Source organism: Oncorhynchus nerka, unplaced genomic scaffold (genome assembly GCF_034236695.1).
Source record: "Oncorhynchus nerka isolate Pitt River unplaced genomic scaffold, Oner_Uvic_2.0 unplaced_scaffold_1359, whole genome shotgun sequence".
Taxonomy (NCBI): domain Eukaryota; kingdom Metazoa; phylum Chordata; class Actinopteri; order Salmoniformes; family Salmonidae; genus Oncorhynchus; species Oncorhynchus nerka.
Genome location: NW_027039990.1, coordinates 90503 through 108557, shown reverse-complemented (window position 1 = coordinate 108557; position 18055 = coordinate 90503). Strand labels below are relative to the sequence as shown.

General features: G+C 45.0%; 1 protein-coding gene across 1 annotated transcript; it reads right to left on the bottom strand.

Moving 5' to 3' along the window:
* Positions 1–6889: 6889 nt before the first annotated feature.
* On the bottom strand, positions 6890–12199 carry LOC135568884 (zinc finger protein 180-like). Its single transcript, XM_065015658.1, has 2 exons — positions 11729–12199; positions 6890–8578 (listed from the first exon to the last, which is right to left on the bottom strand). Exons 1-2 carry the CDS (start codon positions 11964–11966, stop codon positions 7434–7436), a joined length of 1383 nt encoding a protein of 460 aa, XP_064871730.1. The 5' UTR covers positions 11967–12199; the 3' UTR covers positions 6890–7433.
* Positions 12200–18055: the final 5856 nt, after the last annotated feature.

Genomic DNA, 18055 nt, shown 5'->3' with positions numbered 1-18055 from the left:
GTCAAACGTTTTAGAACACTGACTCATTCAAGTTATTATTATTATTATTTTTATTTATTTTTTACAGTTTTCTACATTGTAGATAATAGTGAACACATCAAACACATATGGAATCATGTAGTAACCAAAAAAGTGTTAAACAAATGAAAATATATTTTATATTTGAGATTCTTCAAATAGCCACCCTTTGCCTTGATGACAGCTTTGCACGCTCTCGGCATTCTCTCAAACAGCTTCACCTGCAAACCATCTCAATATGGTTGAGTTTGAGGGATTGTGGAGGCCAGGTCATCTGATGCAGCACTCCATAACTCTCCTTCTTGGTAAAATAGCCCTTACACATTATTATTATTATTCAACCATGCTGGTCATTTATGAACATTTGAACATCTTGGCCACGTTCTGTTATAATCTCCACCCGGCACAGCCAGAAGAGGACTGGCCACCCCACATATGCTCTCTCTAATTCTCTCTTTCTTTCTCTCTCTCGGAGGACCTGAGCCCTAGGACCGTGCCCCAGGACTACCTGACATGATGACTCCTTGCTGTCCCCAGTCCACCTGACTGTGCTGCTGCTCCAGTTTCAACTGTTCTGCCTTATTATTATTCGACCATGCTGGTCATTTATGAACATTTGAACATCTTGGTCATGTTCTGTTATAATCTCTACCCGGCACAGCCAGAAGAGGACTGGCCACCCCACATAGCCTGGTTCCTCTCTAGGTTTCTTCCTAGGTTTTGGCCTTTCTAGGGAGTTTTTCCTAGCCACCGTGCTTTTACACCTGCATTGTTTGCTGTTTGGGGTTTTAGGCTGGGTTTCTGTACAGCACTTTGAGATATCAGCTGATGTACGAAGGGCTATATAAATAAATTTGATTTGATTTGACTTACACAGCCTGGAGGTGTGGTGGGTCATTGTCCTGTTGAAAAACAAATGATAGTCCAACTAAGTCCAAACCAGACAGGGTGGCGTACCACTGCAGAATGCTGTGGTAGCTATGCTGGTTAAGTTCGCCTTGAATTCTAAATAAATCACTGACAGTGTCACCAGCAAAGCACCCCAACCCCATAACACCTCCTCCTCCATGCTTCACGGTGGGAACCACACATGCAGAGATCATCCGTTCACCCACACCACGTATCACAAAGACATGCCGGTTGGAACCAAAAATCTCCAATTTGGACACCAGACCAAAGGACACCGGTCTAATGTCCATTGCTCGTGTTTCTTGGCCCAAGCAAGTCTCTTCTTATTATTGCTGTCCTTTAGTAGTGGTTTCCTTGCAGCAATTCGTCCATGAAGGCCTGATTCACGCAGTCTCCTCTGAACCGATGATGTTGAGATGTGTCTGTTACTTGAACTTTGTGAAGCATTTATTTGGGCTGAAATTTCTGAGGCTGATTTTTCAATGTAGAAAAGAAGTAATTTAAAAACAACCAGATGTGATGTTCTCTCTTACTTCTTACAGCCAATAGTTTCCTCCAAGGCTGACCTGCCCATTAGGCAGATTGAGAAGGGCGTCATTTTCCGAGCTCAATTGACCAAGATGCACCGCCAACAACACATAATAACACAGCACATAATGCTGCCCAAAAAACAATGAAAACTTCTCTTATCCAGTGGCATATGGGCTATTTAGGTGAGTCGCCACATGAAGCAGTGCCCACTTTGCCAAACGTGGACAGATACGGCCTTTACCTGTGCAGAGCAAATGCCCCTTTGCCCTTCCAGTCTCCTAATTGCCTTTTTTGGTTGGTGATATCAATTGCATAAAAACATTTGGAGTTGTTGTACTAAGCCCATTGCTTGCAAGTTGTTGTTAAATTAGTGTTTTGCATTTTCCTTCTACTTCCTGAAGAGGAAACAGAGAGGAATGCCTGTGTCTCTCAGATTGTCTACACTATGTGTAGCTGTTAGCGATGCTGCTGATTGTCCACCACTTTGTGTAGCTGTTAGCAATGATTCTGATTGTCTACCACTGTGTGTAGCTGTTAGCGATGATGCTGATTGTCTCCCACTATGTTTAGCTGTTAGCGATGATTCTGATTGTCTACCACTGTGTGTAGCTGTTAGCGATGATGCTAATGATCCACTATGTGTAGCTGTTAGCGATGATGCTAATGATCCACTATGTGTAGCTGTTAGCGATGATGCTAATGATCCACTACAGTGGGGCAAAAAAGTATTTAGTCAGCCACCAATTGTGCAAGTTCTCCCACTTAAAATGATGAGAGGCCTGTAATTTTCATCATAGGTACACTTCAACTATGACAGACAAAATGAGGGGGGAAAAATCCAGAAAATCACATTGTAAGATTTTTTTGCAAATTATGGTGGAAAATAAGTATATGTGTGAATACCCCATTACACCATGTGAATACACTACTACCCCCGTGGATACCCTACCACACCGTTACCCCCTGGGAATTCCCTACTACAGCATTATCCCCACATATTCCCTGCTACACCATTACCCCCTGTGAATACACTACTACACCATTACCCCCTGTGAATACCCTACTACACCATTACCCCCTGTGAATACCCTACTACACTATTACCCCCTGTGAATACCCTACTACACTATTACCCCCTGTGAATACCCTACTACACCATTACCCCCTGTGAATACCCTACTACACCATTACCCCCTGTGAACAACCTACTACACTATTACCCCATGTGAATACCCTACTACACCATTACCCCCTGTGACACTATACCCCTAATACTACACACTATTACCCCCTGTGAATACCCTACTACACCATTACCCCTGTGAATACCCTACTACACACTATAACCCCTAACCCCCTACACCATTACCCCCTGAATACCCTACTACACTATAACCCCTTACCCCTACACTGTGAATACCCTACTACACTATAACCCCCTGTGAATACCCTACTACACTATTACCCCCTGTGAATACCCTACTACACCATTACCCCCTGTGAATACCCTACTACACTATAACCCCCTGCGAATACCCTACTACACCATTGTATCTTCTATTGTTGACCAATGTTTTTTGTTTAAGTAAGCATGTTTAAGAAGGCTATTGCTCCAAAATGAACACCGTTTGGTTATTTAACAGTAGGCTAAATTCACTGAAGAGTAATTGAAAGCCACATTCACAATGCTTTTAGTGTAGAGCAAATGTAAACCTGCACTGGGTAACTGTGTGTGTATTGCGTCACTATGTGTGTACAGGTGTTTTTGGAGACCCCTCTGGCAAGAATGTAGTATTATTCTAGATTGGAAAATTATATCCCAGAAACGATCAACAATATTTTTTATAATACATTCGGTTGATTTCTTTCATAAAATAATATATAGAGACATACAGAATCTACTGACTGCTAAATAAAAGTAGTTTCAGTTTATTTTTTTTATTTTTTTCATTAAATAACATTATATTGAGACATACAAAGAGAAGCGTGTGTTAATTGATTAGTTCAGCTCATTTTTTTTAATGATTGTGAATTTAAAAACATAATTTATATCTACTATACAGGGCTTCGGATACTAATCTGAAGATTGGGATTGAACTTTTTATGCTGCTGACATAAATATATGACAAAGACTCACAAGACCCAGACTGACAGACTGTCTGGATGAGGACACTGAGAACCAGACTGACAGACTGTCTGGATGAGGACACTGAGACTTCAAGAATCAGACTGACAAACTGTCTGGATGAGGACATTGAGACTTCAAGAATCAGACTGACAAACTGTCTGGATGAGGACATTGAGACTTCAAGAACCAGACTGACAAACTGTCTGGATGAGGACATTGAGACTTCAAGAACCAGACTGACAAACTGTCTGGATGAGGACACTGAGACTCCAAGAACCAGACTGACAAACTGTCTAGATGAGGACACTGAGAACCAGACTGACAGACTGTCTGGATGAGGACACTGAGAACCAGACTGACAAACTGTCTAGATGAGGACATTGAGACTTCAAGAACCAAACTGACAGACTGTCTGGATGAGGACACTGAGACTTCAAGAACCAAACTGACAGACTGTCTGGATGAGGACACTGAGACTTCAAGAACCAAACTGACAGACTGTCTGGATGAGGACACTGAGACTTCAAGAACCAAACTGACAGACTGTCTGGATGAGGACACTGAGACTCCAAGAACCAAACTGACAGACTGTCTGGATGAGGACACTGAGAACCAGACTGACAGACTGTCTAGATGAGGATACTGAGACTTCAAGAACCAAACTGACAGACTGTGTGGAAAAGAGGACATTGAGACTTCAATAACCAAACAGACAGACTGTCTGGATGAGGACACTGAGAACCAGACTGACAGACTGTCTAGATGAGGACACTGAGACTTCAAGAACCAAACTGACAAACTGTCTGGATGAGGACACTGAGAACCAGACTGACAGACTGTCTGGATGAGGACACTGAGAACCAGACTGACAGACTGTCTGGATGAGGACATTGAGACTTCAAGAACCAAACTGACAGACTGTCTGGATGAGGACACTGAGAACCAGACTGACAGACTGTCTAGATGAGGACACTGAGACTTCAAGAACCAAACTGACAAACTGTCCCGGATGAGGACACTGAGAACCAGACTGACAGACTGTCTAGATGAGGACACTGAGACTTCAAGAACCAAACTGACAGACTGTCTGGAAGAGGACATTGAGACTTCAAGAACCAAACAGACAGACTGTCTGGATGAGGACACTGAGAACCAGACTGACAGACTGTCTAGATGAGGACACTGAGACTTCAAGAACCAAACTGACAAACTGTCCCGGATGAGGACACTGAGAACCAGACTGACAGACTGTCTGGATGAGGACACTGAGAACCAGACTGACAGACTGTCTGGATGAGGACATTGAGACTTCAAGAACCAAACTGACAGACTGTCTGGATGAGGACACTGAGAACCAGACTGACAGACTGTCTGGATGAGGACACTGAGAACCAGACTGACAGACTGTCTGGATGAGGACACTGAGAACCAGACTGACAAACTGTTTGGATGAGGACATTGAGACTTCAAGAACCAGACTGACAGACTGTCTGGATGAGGACATTGAGACTTCAAGAACCAGACTGACAAACTGTCTGGATGAGGACATTGAGACTTCAAGAACCAAACTGACAGACTGTCTGGATGAGGACATTGAGACTACAAGAACCAGACTAACAGACTGTCTGGATGTGGACACTGAGACTTCAAGAACCAGACTGACAGACTGTCTGGATGAGGACATTGAGACTTCAAGAACCAGACTGACAGACTGTCTGGATGAGGACATTGAGACTTCAAGAACCAAACTGACAGACTGTCTGGATGAGGACACTGAGAACCAGACTGACAGACTGTCTAGATGAGGACACTGAGACTTCAAGAACCAAACTGACAAACTGTCTGGATGAGGACACTGAGAACCAGACTGACAGACTGTCTGGATGAGGACACTGAGAACCAGACTGACAGACTTTCTAGATGAGGACATCAGGCCGCGTAACATCGCTCCAATCAGGCCGCGTAACATCGCTCCAATTGGGTCGCGTAACATCGCTCCAATCGGGCCGCGTAACATCGCTCCAATCGGGTCGCGTAACATCGCTCCAATCGGGCCGCGTAACATCGCTCCAATCACCCGTAACATCGCTCCAATCACCCGCGTAACATCGCTCCAATCGGGTCGCGTAACATCGCTCCAATCGGGTCGCGTAACATCGCTCCAATCGGGTCGCGTAACATCGCTCCAATCACCCGTGTAACATCGCTCCAATCACCCGTGTAACATCGCTCCAATCACCCGTGTAAATAACATCGCTCCAATCACCCGTAACATCGCCTCCAATCACCCGTCGCTCAATCACCCGTCGTAATCATCGCTCCAATCACCCGTAACATCGCTCCAATCACCCGGGTAAACATCGCTCCAATCGGGCCGTAACATCGCTCCAATCACCCGCGTAACATCGCTCCAATCACCCGTAACATCGCTCCAATCACCCGTAACATCGCTCCAATCGGGTCGCGTAATCATCGCTCCAATCTCCAATCAGGGCCGCGTAAAATCGCTCCAATCGGGTCCGTAACATCGCTCCAATCACCCGTCGCTCCAATCACCGCTCCAATCACCCGTGTAACATCGCTCCAATCACCCGTGTAACATCGCTCCAATCACCCGTAAACATCGCTCCAATCACCCGTGTAACATCGCTCCAATCACCTGCGTAACATCGCTCCAATCACCCGTGTAACATCGCTCCAATCACCCGCGTAACATCGCTCCAATCACCCGTGTAACATCGCTCCAATCACCCGCGTAACATCGCTCCAATCACCCGCGTAACATCGCTCCAATCGGGTCGCGTAACATCGCTCCAATCACCCGCGTAACATCGCTCCAATCGGGCCGCTTAACATCGCTCCAATCGGGTCGCGTAACATCGCCCCAATCAGGCCGCGTAACATCGCTCCAATCATCGTAACATCGCTCCAATCGGGTCGCGTAACATCGCTCCAATCAGGCTGTTCTTCACTACTACTGACAGGAATCCCAGTAAGGCTTCTTTCCAGACCACAAACCAGAAAAAAAAAACATCACCCTTGTTTTATAAAACCTCTATTGGCTTCCTGTTTAGTATCAAATGTCAGATTGTGCTGCTCACCTTTATTAAGGTTTTCCAGAGTTAATGCACCTTCATACATATGCTATAACTTCTAGAGAACTACTCCCCAGCACCACACTACCATCATCAGACTAACAGCCTACACTATTCAGGAAAAACTGTTGCATTAATCAAGTCCTTTTTATAATCAGCACCTGTGTTATTCTGACATAGTGGAATAATACTGATGGGAACATTCATGGAGGTATTGAATGTTTTTAATGTCCAAGGTTATCATCAGAACAACATTTTCATATTCCTTGATGACACAAATTAAGTCAACGAAACACAACAACAACTAAATTAAAGAGGTTTCAAGGTTAGAATAAAGAAATCTGAATTATATTAATCTACTTGTTGGTTTATAATTTGAAAATCGTCAAATTAAACATCCACATTTGTATCCATTCAATTAATGTCTATAAGCGAAACATTTCATTTGATTAAATCAGATTTGAGATATTTGGAGGTTAAAATAAAAAAAACAAATGTAGACCTAATTTTGAGTATGATTTTATATATACAATTAGATTTCATGTCAACAACCAAAAACAAAAATTCTTAAATCAAATACATAAGTCAGAACACAGCCTCTCTTTTCTCTCATGTGATTTCAGGTCCTCTCTGAAAGTGTATTTGGGCAATGAGGAGCAGTGGTATGTCTTCTCCGGTGTTTGTACTTTCTCATGCTCTTTCAAGTCCCTTAAAGGAACAAAACCCTTTTCACACTGGAAAAAGAGGTGAGGCTAGCCAACTTTATGTGTCACCTTATGCATTTTCAGGTTCCCTAACCAGGTAAAACGCTTTCCACACTGAAGGCATTGGAACGGCTTCTCTCCTGTGTGTGTCATCTCATGCGTTTTCAAGTTCCCTAACCGGGTATAACTCTTTCCACACTGCAAGCATTGGAATGGCTTCTCTCTTGTGTGTATTCTCTTATGCACTTTCAGATGCGATGACTGGAAAAATCCCTTACTACACTGAGAGCACTGGAAAGGCTTCTCTACAGAGTGTTTTCTCTCAGGCTTTTTCATGTCCCCTAATGACACATTCTTATTTTTTTCACACTGGGAGAAGTTACATGGCTTTTCTCCTGTGTGGGTATACAGCTTATGTGATTTAAGGGACCCCAACCTTCTAAAACTCTTTCCACACTGGGAGCAGTGGTAAGGCGTCACTCCTGTGTGTGTTCTCTCATGCTCGTTCAGTTGTCCTGACCAACTGAAACTCTTTTCACAATGGGAACAGTGGTAAGGCTTTTCCCCTGTGTGTATTCTCTCATGTGATTTCAGGTCCCCTGATCGTGAAAATGTCTTTCCACACTGAGAGCATTGGAATGGTTTTTCCCCTGTGTGTATTCTTTCATGTATTTTAAGGTTCCCTAACTTCGCAAAACTCTTTTCACACTGTGAGCAGTTGTAAGGCTTCACTCCTGTGTGTATTCGCTCATGCATTTTTTGGTTCCCTAAACGGGTAAAACTCTTTTCGCATTGAGAGCAGTGGTAAGGCTTTTCCCCTGTGTGTGTTCTTTCATGTGATTTCAGGTCCCCTGACCGGGAAAATGTCCTTCCACACTGAGAGCATTGGAATGTTTTTTCTCCTGTGTGTGTTCTCTTATGCTCGTTCAGATGTGATGCCTTGAAAAACCTCTTTCCACACTGGGAGCAGTGGTAAGGCTTCACTCCTGTGTGTATTCTCTCGTGTTCTTTCAGTTGCCCAGACCAGCTAAAACTCTTTCCACACTGAGAGCAGTTGTAAGACTTCTTCTCTGCGTGTGTTCTCTTGTGGTTTTTAAGACTCCCTAAATGGGTAAAACTCTTTTCACACTGGGAACAGTGGTGTCGTCTCGTTGGTTCAGACGTCTCTGGTTCCTCTGAGTCGGGTCTCTCTTCTGCCAAAGATAAACAGAGTGGTTAAAACAGGGAGACCTGAATGAAATCTCCACATACATTTTAGTCATTTAGTCAGACCCTCTTATCCAGAGAGACTTACAGGCAAGTGCTCTTAGCATGTGATGCTCTTAAAACAATGCATGTGCTCCATTGTCTCTTAGCATGTGATGCATGTGCTCCATTGTCTCTTAGCATGTGATGCATGTGCTCCATTGTCTCTTAGCATGTGATGCATGTGCTCCATTGTTCTTTGCATGTGATGCATGTGCTCTATTGTCTCTTAGCATGTGATGCATGTGCTCCATTGTTCACATGACCCATGTATTTTACACTGTGTGGCTTTAAGGGAATAGTATGGTCACTATCCAGAGCAACTTGTTAGTGCATCCATCTTAAGGTAGCTTGGTGAGACAACCACAACAGTGACAGTAACCACATTTTCCCTTAATTAAATGAGATAATTTATAATGACCTGGCCTGTGTCCCATAATAGAACCACCCAATGGTATTATGCATTGACATTCACATAATTAACATTCTAAAATATATCAGAATAATGTGGGCATTGCCTGACTAAATAAACAGCATGCTCCCCAGAAACACACTATTGAAGTCTGTCCATGTGGTAGTAGTCAGTCTGTCCGTGTGGTAGTGGTCAGTCTGTCCATGTGGTAGTGGTCAGTCTGTCCATGTGATAGTAGTCAGTCTGTCCATGTGGTAGTAGTGATAGTAGTCAGTCTGTCCATGTGGTGGTAGTCAGTCTGTCCATGTGGTAGTAGTCAGTCTGTCCATGTGGTAGTAGTCAGTCTTGTCCATGTGGTAGTAGTCAGTCTCGAAATTTGAGATGTTGTCAGTCTGTCCATGTGGTATTCAGAGGGTCAGATGCTGGCGTGTGGCAGTAGTCAGTCATGTCCAAATGGTAGTAGTCAGTCTGTCCAACGTGGTAGTAGTCAGTCTGTCCATGTGGCCCCTAGTAGTCAGTCTGTCCATGCCGACGATCTCCACCACCAAGTTGACCGTTGCTAGTTCTGTCCATGTGGTAGTAGTCAGTCTTCCAGACATAGTAGTCCCCATTATCCATGGAAAATGGAGTGGTCAGTCTGACAGTAGTGGTTTTTTAGATGGATAAGTCTGTTTATAAAAACATCTGAGTAGTAGTCTGTCCAGTGAAAGTAACATCAGTCTGTCCATGTGGTAGTAGTCAGTCTGTCCATGTGATAGTGTCAGTCTGTCCAGTGTAGTGGTCAGTATGGTATAGTAGTCTGTCAGTGTCTGTCCCATGTGGTAATAGTCAGTCTGTCCAGTTGATAGTAGTAGTCAGTCTGTCCATGTGGTAGTAGTCAGTAGTCTCTGTCCATTGTCAAGAAATCCTTCCGCCTCGCTTTATTCAGAGAAGATCTCCGATAAACATAGAATCAAGAAGTTTATCTGTCAGTAGTGGTCAGTCTGTCCATGTGGTAGTAGTCAGTCTGTCCATGTGGTAGTAGTCAGTCTGTCCAGTGTGGTAGTAGTCAGTCTGTCCATGTGGTAGTAGTCAGTCTGTCCATGTGGTAGTAGTCAGTCTGTCCATGTGGTGGTAGTCAGTCTGTCCATGTGGTGGTAGTCAGTCTGTCCATGTGGTAGTAGTCAGTCTTGTCCATGTGGTAGTAGTCAGTCTTGTCCATGTGGTAGTAGTCAGTCTCGAAATTTGAGATGTTGAAGACTTATTGAGGAGTTATTCAGAGGGTCAGATGCGAGGCGTGTGGCAGGGGCTTCTAACGATCATGGACCAAATGAAAGCCAGTCAAGTGGCGGACACCAACGCCGCCCTATAGGACGAGCTATATACTGCAGAGGAGAGCCCCTGAGGAAAACGAGGCTACGTGCCGACGATCTCCACCACCAAGCTTGACCGTTGCTATGAGGTTCTTGCTGTGGAATGCAGTGATTGGTTTTCACCAGACATAACAGGACCCCATTATCATGGAAAATGGATCTCTCATACATGACAGTAGTGTTTTTTAGATAAAAAGATAAGTGTGTTTATAAAAAACATCTGAGAATAGACCAGGGCCAGGTTTCCCAAAAAACATCTTAGACATGCTCCGGAACTTTGGCGACTAGTAAGTATGTTTTAAACTTCCTGCTTCGGGCTGAATGTGTCAATATGTAGTTTATACGTGTACAATCTATGAGCAGACATAATGTCTTCTCGCAATTTGCTAAGAAATCCCTTCCGCCTCGCTTTATTCAGAGAAGATCTCCGATAAACATAGAATCAAGAAGTTTATCTGTCAGTGACCTCCGATAACTTCAGAACCAAGTTGACCAGGCCTGTAAATACACAGTTGACCAGGCCTGTAAATACACAGTTGACCAGGCCCATAAATACACAGTTGACCAGGCCTGTAAATACACAGTTGACCAGGCCTATAAATACACAGTTGACCAGGCCTATAAATACACAGTTGACCAGGCCTGTAAATACACAGTTGACCAGGCCTATAAATACACAGTTGACCTATAAATACACAGTTGACCAGGCCTATAAATACACAGTTGACCAGGCCTATAAATACACAGTTGACCAGGCCTATAAATACACAGTTGACCAGGCCTATAAATACACAGTTGACCAGGCCTGTAAATACACAGTTGACCAGGCCTATAAATACACAGTTGACCAGGCCTGTAAATGCACAGTTGGCTAGACCTATAAATACACAGTTGACCTATAAATACACAGTTGATCAGGCCTGTAAATACACAGTTGACCAGGCCTGTAAATACACAGTTGACCAGGCCTATAAATACACAGTTGACCTATAAATACACAGTTGACCAGGCCTGTAAAACACAGTTGACCAGGCCTATAAATGCACAGTTGACCAGGCCTGTAAATACACAGTTGACAGGCAGTTATTGAAAATAAGAATTTGTTCTTAGCTGACTTGCCTGGTAAAATAAATACATAAAAAACTGAACGAAGCACTGCATGAAGAGATATGGGAAGCATTTGATCCATTACTAACAATACAGTACAGACCAACATATCCAAGTGTAGAACTTCAGTAGAATGCACCTTAAAAACCGTAGAATGCACCTTAAAAACCACACAATGATTCAACAACAGCAGAGGATGTGCCTCTGTTTTTAAAGACAATACTCACTGGAGTTAATCAGATCTCCAGTCTCCTCCTCCAATGTGACAGTAATCTCGCCCTCCTTCAATCCAAACTCTTCCTTTTCTTCTTTCGCAATAAAATCCTCTTCTTTCACTCTGAAGTCTTCTTCCTCTTTTTTCACCGTAACTTCTTCCTCTTTCACTGTGACCTCTTTCATGAGAGTTTCTTTCTCCGTCCAGCAGACCTCTTCTTTAGCAGGGAGGGAGTAGTTTAGTGAGTTCATGGTCGGGATGCTAGCTAGCTATTTAGCATTAGTGCTGAGCTAATTTAGCAAACCAGCTAGCTGACTACTAACAACGTAAAATGAAATTAAATGCGGCAACTAGCTATACAACATAAGTTTGCTTAAAACACAGAGGCTAATATACACAGAAAGTGTATAAAGAGCTTTAATGTTTCGGCTATATTGGCTAGCAAACTACCGAAGAGGCTTAACTAGCTGTTGTTTAAAGAAGCTTCTCGTCCACTAGATTATACGTCACACCAGCAGCTTCGCCTGCAAGACGCCCTCTATTGACTGGAGTTGGTAACGCAGTTCAGCGAAAAGTTTATTTTATTGCCATTTACGAACTTGAATACACGACATGGGTACATGTATTTCACAAGATAGTTTGTTTATGGACAGACTGAATGAGTTGCAGTGTTGTACAGAACGCTTGGGCCCAACTAGTCAAGCAGTATGTTAAGGGAGGGGGCCATAGCATTATCACATCATTGAAGTACACTTTTGCTGTCTCTGTAATCAAACAATTCCGTATGTGTAGAACATTATAGGAGATGCAAACATGAGTCACTGAGCCACTTTGTAACATGGGACGATTTCTGCTGTGAGTTCTGGTGCAGCTTGTTGTTTCTCTTTGCATGCACACATCACTGTATAATCTGCATGTGTACTTTGGACCCGGTACAGCCAGAAGGCAGATCATTACTGTAGAGGCTGAACAGGATGGGGCCCCAGTAAACAGCTAGGCTGTAAACAGCTAGGTTTCCACATGTGCCGCCCAAACTGCTGGCTTCCCCAAAAGCATAGCTATAATAGCTATATAAATACACTTGTGGTTTGAAACAATCCACAGCTATTTAAGTGTTTTGAATAATTTTATTTAGACAGGAGTATTTATGTAATTTTGGCAAAATCACAGTCTCTGATATGTATTATAATCCAAGGGGCAAGAGACTGGTCGTGGACAGACAAAGGATCATAAACAAGGTCAGAGTCCAGGAGGGACAGAATGGCAGGCGTGCTGGAGGTCAGGGCAGGCAGACTGGTCAGGCAGGCGGGTTCAGAGTCAACGCAGGCAAGGGTCAAAACTGGGAGGACCAGCGATGAGGGGGGGAAAAGCAGGCGCACGGCAAAACCACGCTGGTTGACTTGATGAGAGAAGACGAACTGACAGACAGAGAACACAGGTATAAATACCCAGGGACTAAATGGGGAAAACGGGTGACACCTGGAGGTGGGTGGAGACAATCACAAAGACAGTTGAAGCAGATCAGGACAAAGCATCTGCACCGCCAACTTTATATAATGACGAGATGCTCATGTCTCCACCATAACAACGTGAGTCGTTGTCCCTAAAACGTGTATGCAGACGACAAGCTCAGTAATGCATTATATGCCCATAGAAACGCATTAGGCTTATTCAGGACAGGTTTTGGCAAATGAGCCCTCTCGTTTTTTGCCTCTTCCTTTCTGCTGAAACAAGCGAGCAAAACAGCATTGCACAGTGGAGGTGTCATAATACCCATAAAACCTAGTGGTCAAACAGGGAAATGGTTCCAATCATTTTTCCACCATTCATTTTTCCCCCATATGGGATTTTAGAAACAGTTAAAATAAGGGCTGTGTTTCCTGTAAGCTTATCTTGTCGTGACGTTTTGATAACCATATAAATCTCTCTCGGACAAGGTGACTTGTCAATATATATTCTATTCGGCGTGTGCAGGATTCTGTACTTTACGCACCAGTCTCTACTCTACTAGTTGGGCTGATCAGAGAACAGGTTTAATGAAGTTAGATCATCCTTCCTGTTTGGCCCTGTCCGGGGGTGTCCTCGGATGGGGCCACAGTGTCTCCTGACCCCTCCTGTCTCAGCCTCCAGTATTTATGCTGCAGTAGTTTGTGTCGGGGGGCTAGGGTAGCAAGTTTTAAGTTCCTCGGCATACACATCACAGACAAACTGAATTGGTCCACTCACACAGACAGCATCGTGAAGAAGGCGCAGCAGTGCCTCTTCAACCTCAGGAGGCTGAAGAAATTCGGCTTGTCACCAAAAGCACTCACAAACTTCTACAGATGCACAATCGAGAGCATCCTGGCGGGCTGTATCACCGCCTGGTACGGCAACTGCTCCGACCTCAACCGTAAGGCTCTCCAGAGGGTAGTGAGGTCTGCACAACGCATCACCGGGGGCAAACTACCTGCCCTCCAGGACACCTACACCACCCGATGTTACAGGAAGGCCATAAAGATCATCAAGGACATCAACCACCCGAACCACTGCCTGTTCACCCCGCTATCATCCAGAAGGCGAGGTCAGTACAGGTGCATCAAAGCTGGGACCGAGAGACTGAAAAACAGCTTCTATCTCAAGGCCATCAGGCTGTTAAACAGCCACCACTAACATTGAGTGGCTGCTGCAAACACACTGACTCAACTCCAGCCACTTTAATAATGGGAATTGATGGGAAATGATGTAAAATATATCACTAGCCACTTTAAACAATGCTACCTAATATAATGTTTACATACCCTACATTATTCATCTCATATGTATACGTATATACTGTACTCTATATCATCTACTGCATCTTTATGTAATACATGTATCACTAGCCACTTTAACTATGCCACTTTGTTTACATACTCATCTCATATGTATATACTGTACTCGATACCATCTACTGTATCTTGCCTATGCTGCTCTGTACCATCACTCATTCATATATCCTTATGTACATATTCTATATCCCCCTACACTGTGTATAAGACAGTAGTTTTGGAATTGTTAGTTATATTACTTGTTGGTTATTACTGCATTGTCGGAACTAGAAGCACAAGCATTTCGCTACACTCGCATTAACATCTGCTAACCATGTCTATGTGACAAATAAAATTAGATTTGATTTGATTTGATTTATATCCGAAGTACTTCTCCTGTCCTATTCGGTGTCCTGTGTGAATCTTCTCTAATTCTCTCCTTCTCTCTTTCTTTCTCTCTCTCGTCCTATTCCCCAGGTGTCCTGTGTCCCTAGACCTGGCCATCTGCTGATCCAGTTTCAACTGTTCTGCCTTATTATTATTCGACCATGCTGGTTTTATGAACATTTGAACATAATTCTCTCCTTCTCTCTTTTCTTTCTCTCTCTCGGAGGACCTGAGCCCTAGGACTATGCCCCAGGACTACCTGACATGATGACTCCTTGCTGTCCCCAGTCCACCTGGCCATGCTGCTGCTCCAGTTTCAACTGACCTGAGCCCTAGGACCGTGCCCCAGGACTACCTGACATGATGACTCCTTGCTGTCCCCAGTCCACCTGACTGTGCTGCTGCTCCAGTTTCAACTGTTCTGCCTTATTATTATTCGACCATGCTGGTAATTTATGAACATTTGAACATCTTGGCCATGTTCTGTTATAATCTCCACCCGGCACAGCCAGAAGAGGACTGGCCACCCCACATAGCCTGGTTCCTCTCTAGGTTTCTTCCTAGGTTTTGGCCTTTCTAGGGAGTTTTTCCTAGCCACCGTGCTTCTACACCTGCATTGCTTGCTGTTTGGGGTTTTAGGCTGGGTTTCTGTACAGCACTTTGAGATATCAGCTGATGTACGAAGGGCTATATAAATACATTTGATTTGATCAGTCTCTGCTCTACTAGTTGGACTGATCAGAGAACAGGTTTAATGAAGTCAGATCAGTCTCTGCTCTACTAGTTGGGCTGATCAGAGAACAGGTTTAATGGAGTCAGATCAGTCTCTGCTCTACTAGTTGGGCTGATCAGAGAACAGGTTTAATGGAGTCAGATCAGTCTCTGCTCTACTAGTTGGGCTGATCAGAGAACAGGTTTAATGACGTTAGATTGAGGTAAATAAAAAAGGTGTTCCAAAAGGGAGAATTTAAGATACTCTTTGAAGAGGAAGGTGGGTTTCAGATGTTTTTGGGAAGATGGGCTCAGTCTCTGCTGTCCTAGCTCCAGGGGGAAGATGGACAGGGTCTCTGCTGTCCTAGCTCCAGGGGGAAGATGGACAGGGACTCTGCTGTCCTAGCTCCAGGGGGAAGATGGGCAGAGTCTCTGCTATCCTAGCTCCAGGGGGAAGATGGACAGGGTCTCTGCTATCCTAGCTCCAGGAGGAAGATGGGCAGGGTCTCTGATATCCTAGCTCCAGGGGGAAGATTGGCAGGGTCTCTGCTATTCTAGCTCCAGGGGGAAGATGGACAGGGACTCTGCTGTCCTAGCTCCAGGGGGAAGATGGGCAGGGTCTCTGCTGTCCTAGCTTCAGGGGGAAGATGGACAGGGTCTCTGCTGTCCTAGCTCCAGGGGGAGATGGACAGGGTCTCTGCTATCCTAGCTCCAGAGGGGAGATGGACAGGGTCTCTGCTGTTCTAGCTCCAAGGGGAAGATGGGCAGGGTCTCTGCTATTCTAGTTCCAGGAGGAAGATGGACAGGGTCTCTGCTATCATAGCTCCAGAGGGGAGATGGACAGGGACTCTGCTATACTAGCTCCAGGGGGAAGATGGGCAGGGTCTCTGCTATCCTAGCTCCAGGTGGAAGATGGGCAGGGTCTCTGCTATCATAGCTCCAGTGGGAAGATGGACAGGGTCTCTGCTGTTCTAGCTCCAGGGGGAAGATGGGCAGGGACTCTGCTGTTCTAGCTCCAGGAGGAAGATGAACAGGGTCTCTGCTGTTCTAGCTCCAGGAGGAAGATGGACAGGGTCTCTGCTGTCCTAGCTCCAGGAGGAAGATGGGCAGGGTCTCTGCTATTCTAGCTCCAGGGGGAAGATGGACAGGGTCTCTGCTATTCTAGTTCCAGGGGGAAGATGGGCAGGGTCTCTGCTATCCTAGTTCCAGGGGAAGATGGGCAGGGTCTCTGCTATCCGAGCTCCAGGGGGAAGATGGGCAGGGTCTCTGCTATCCTAGTTCCAGGGGGAAGATGGGCAGGGTCTCTGCTATCCTAGTTCCAGGGGGAAGATGGTCAGGGTCTCTGCTGTTCTAGCTCCAGAGGGAAGATGGGCAGGGTCTCTGCTGTCCTAGCTCCAGGGGGAAGATGGGCAGGGTCTCTGCTGTTCTAGCTCTTTGAAGAGGAAGGTGTGTTTCAGATGTTTTTGGGAAGATGGGCTCAGTCTCTGCTGTCCTAGCTCCAGGGGGAAGATGGACAGGGTCTCTGCTGTCCTAGCTCCAGGGGGAAGATGGACAGGGACTCTGCTGTCCTAGCTCCAGGGGGAAGATGGGCAGAGTCTCTGCTATCCTAGCTCCAGGGGGAAGATGGACAGGGACTCTGCTATCCTAGCTCCAGGGGGGAAGATGGACAGGGACTCTGCTGTCCTAGCTCCAGGGGGAAGATGGACAGGGTCTCTGCTGTCCTAGCTCCAGGGGAAGATGGACAGGGTCTCTGCTGTCCTAGCTTCAGGGGGAAGATGGACAGGGTCTCTGCTGTCCTAGCTTCAGGGGGAAGATGCACAGGGTCTCTGCTGCCCTAGCTCCAGGGGTAAGATGGGCAGTGTCTCTGCTATCCTAGCTCCAGGGGGAAGATGGGCAGAGTCTCTGCTATCCTAGCTCCAGGGGGAAGATGGTATTCCCAGAATCTCTATAGGAAACCTGAAAGTTCATGAGCGAATACACACAGGGGAGAAACCTTACCACTGCTCCCAGTGTGGAAAGAGTTTTAGCCAGTCAGGAAGCCTGAAAACTCATCAGTGAATACACACAGGGGAGAAACCTTACCACTGCTCCCACTGTGCAAAGAGTTTTGTCTATTTAGGACATCTGAAAGAACACATGAGACTGCACACAGGGGTGAAGCCTTACCAATGCTCAGACTGTGGGAAGACATATTGCTCATCACAGTCCCTTAATCATCATGTGAGAATCCACACAGCAGAGAATAATGACTTATAGTGTGTAAATTGATATTTCACTTCCCATTGACCTAATTACTTCTCCTAGTGTGTAAATTGATATTTCACATCACATTGACTTAAAATTCATCAGAGAACATACACAGTGCTCCCGTTGTCTTATATTGTTGACTGACAATGTGTTTACTTGTTTATACCAGATGAAAATGTATGTAAAATGTACTTATACAAAGAATC

Coding starts and splice junctions, on each gene's coding strand:
- LOC135568884 (XM_065015658.1), bottom strand. CDS start 11,966: ATGAACTCACTAAACTACTCCCTCCCTGCTAAAGAAGAGGTCTGCTGG. Junction 8,579..11,728: donor TGGAGATCTGATTAACTCCA/GTGAGTATTGTC, acceptor TATCTTTGGCAG/AAGAGAGACCCGACTCAGAG.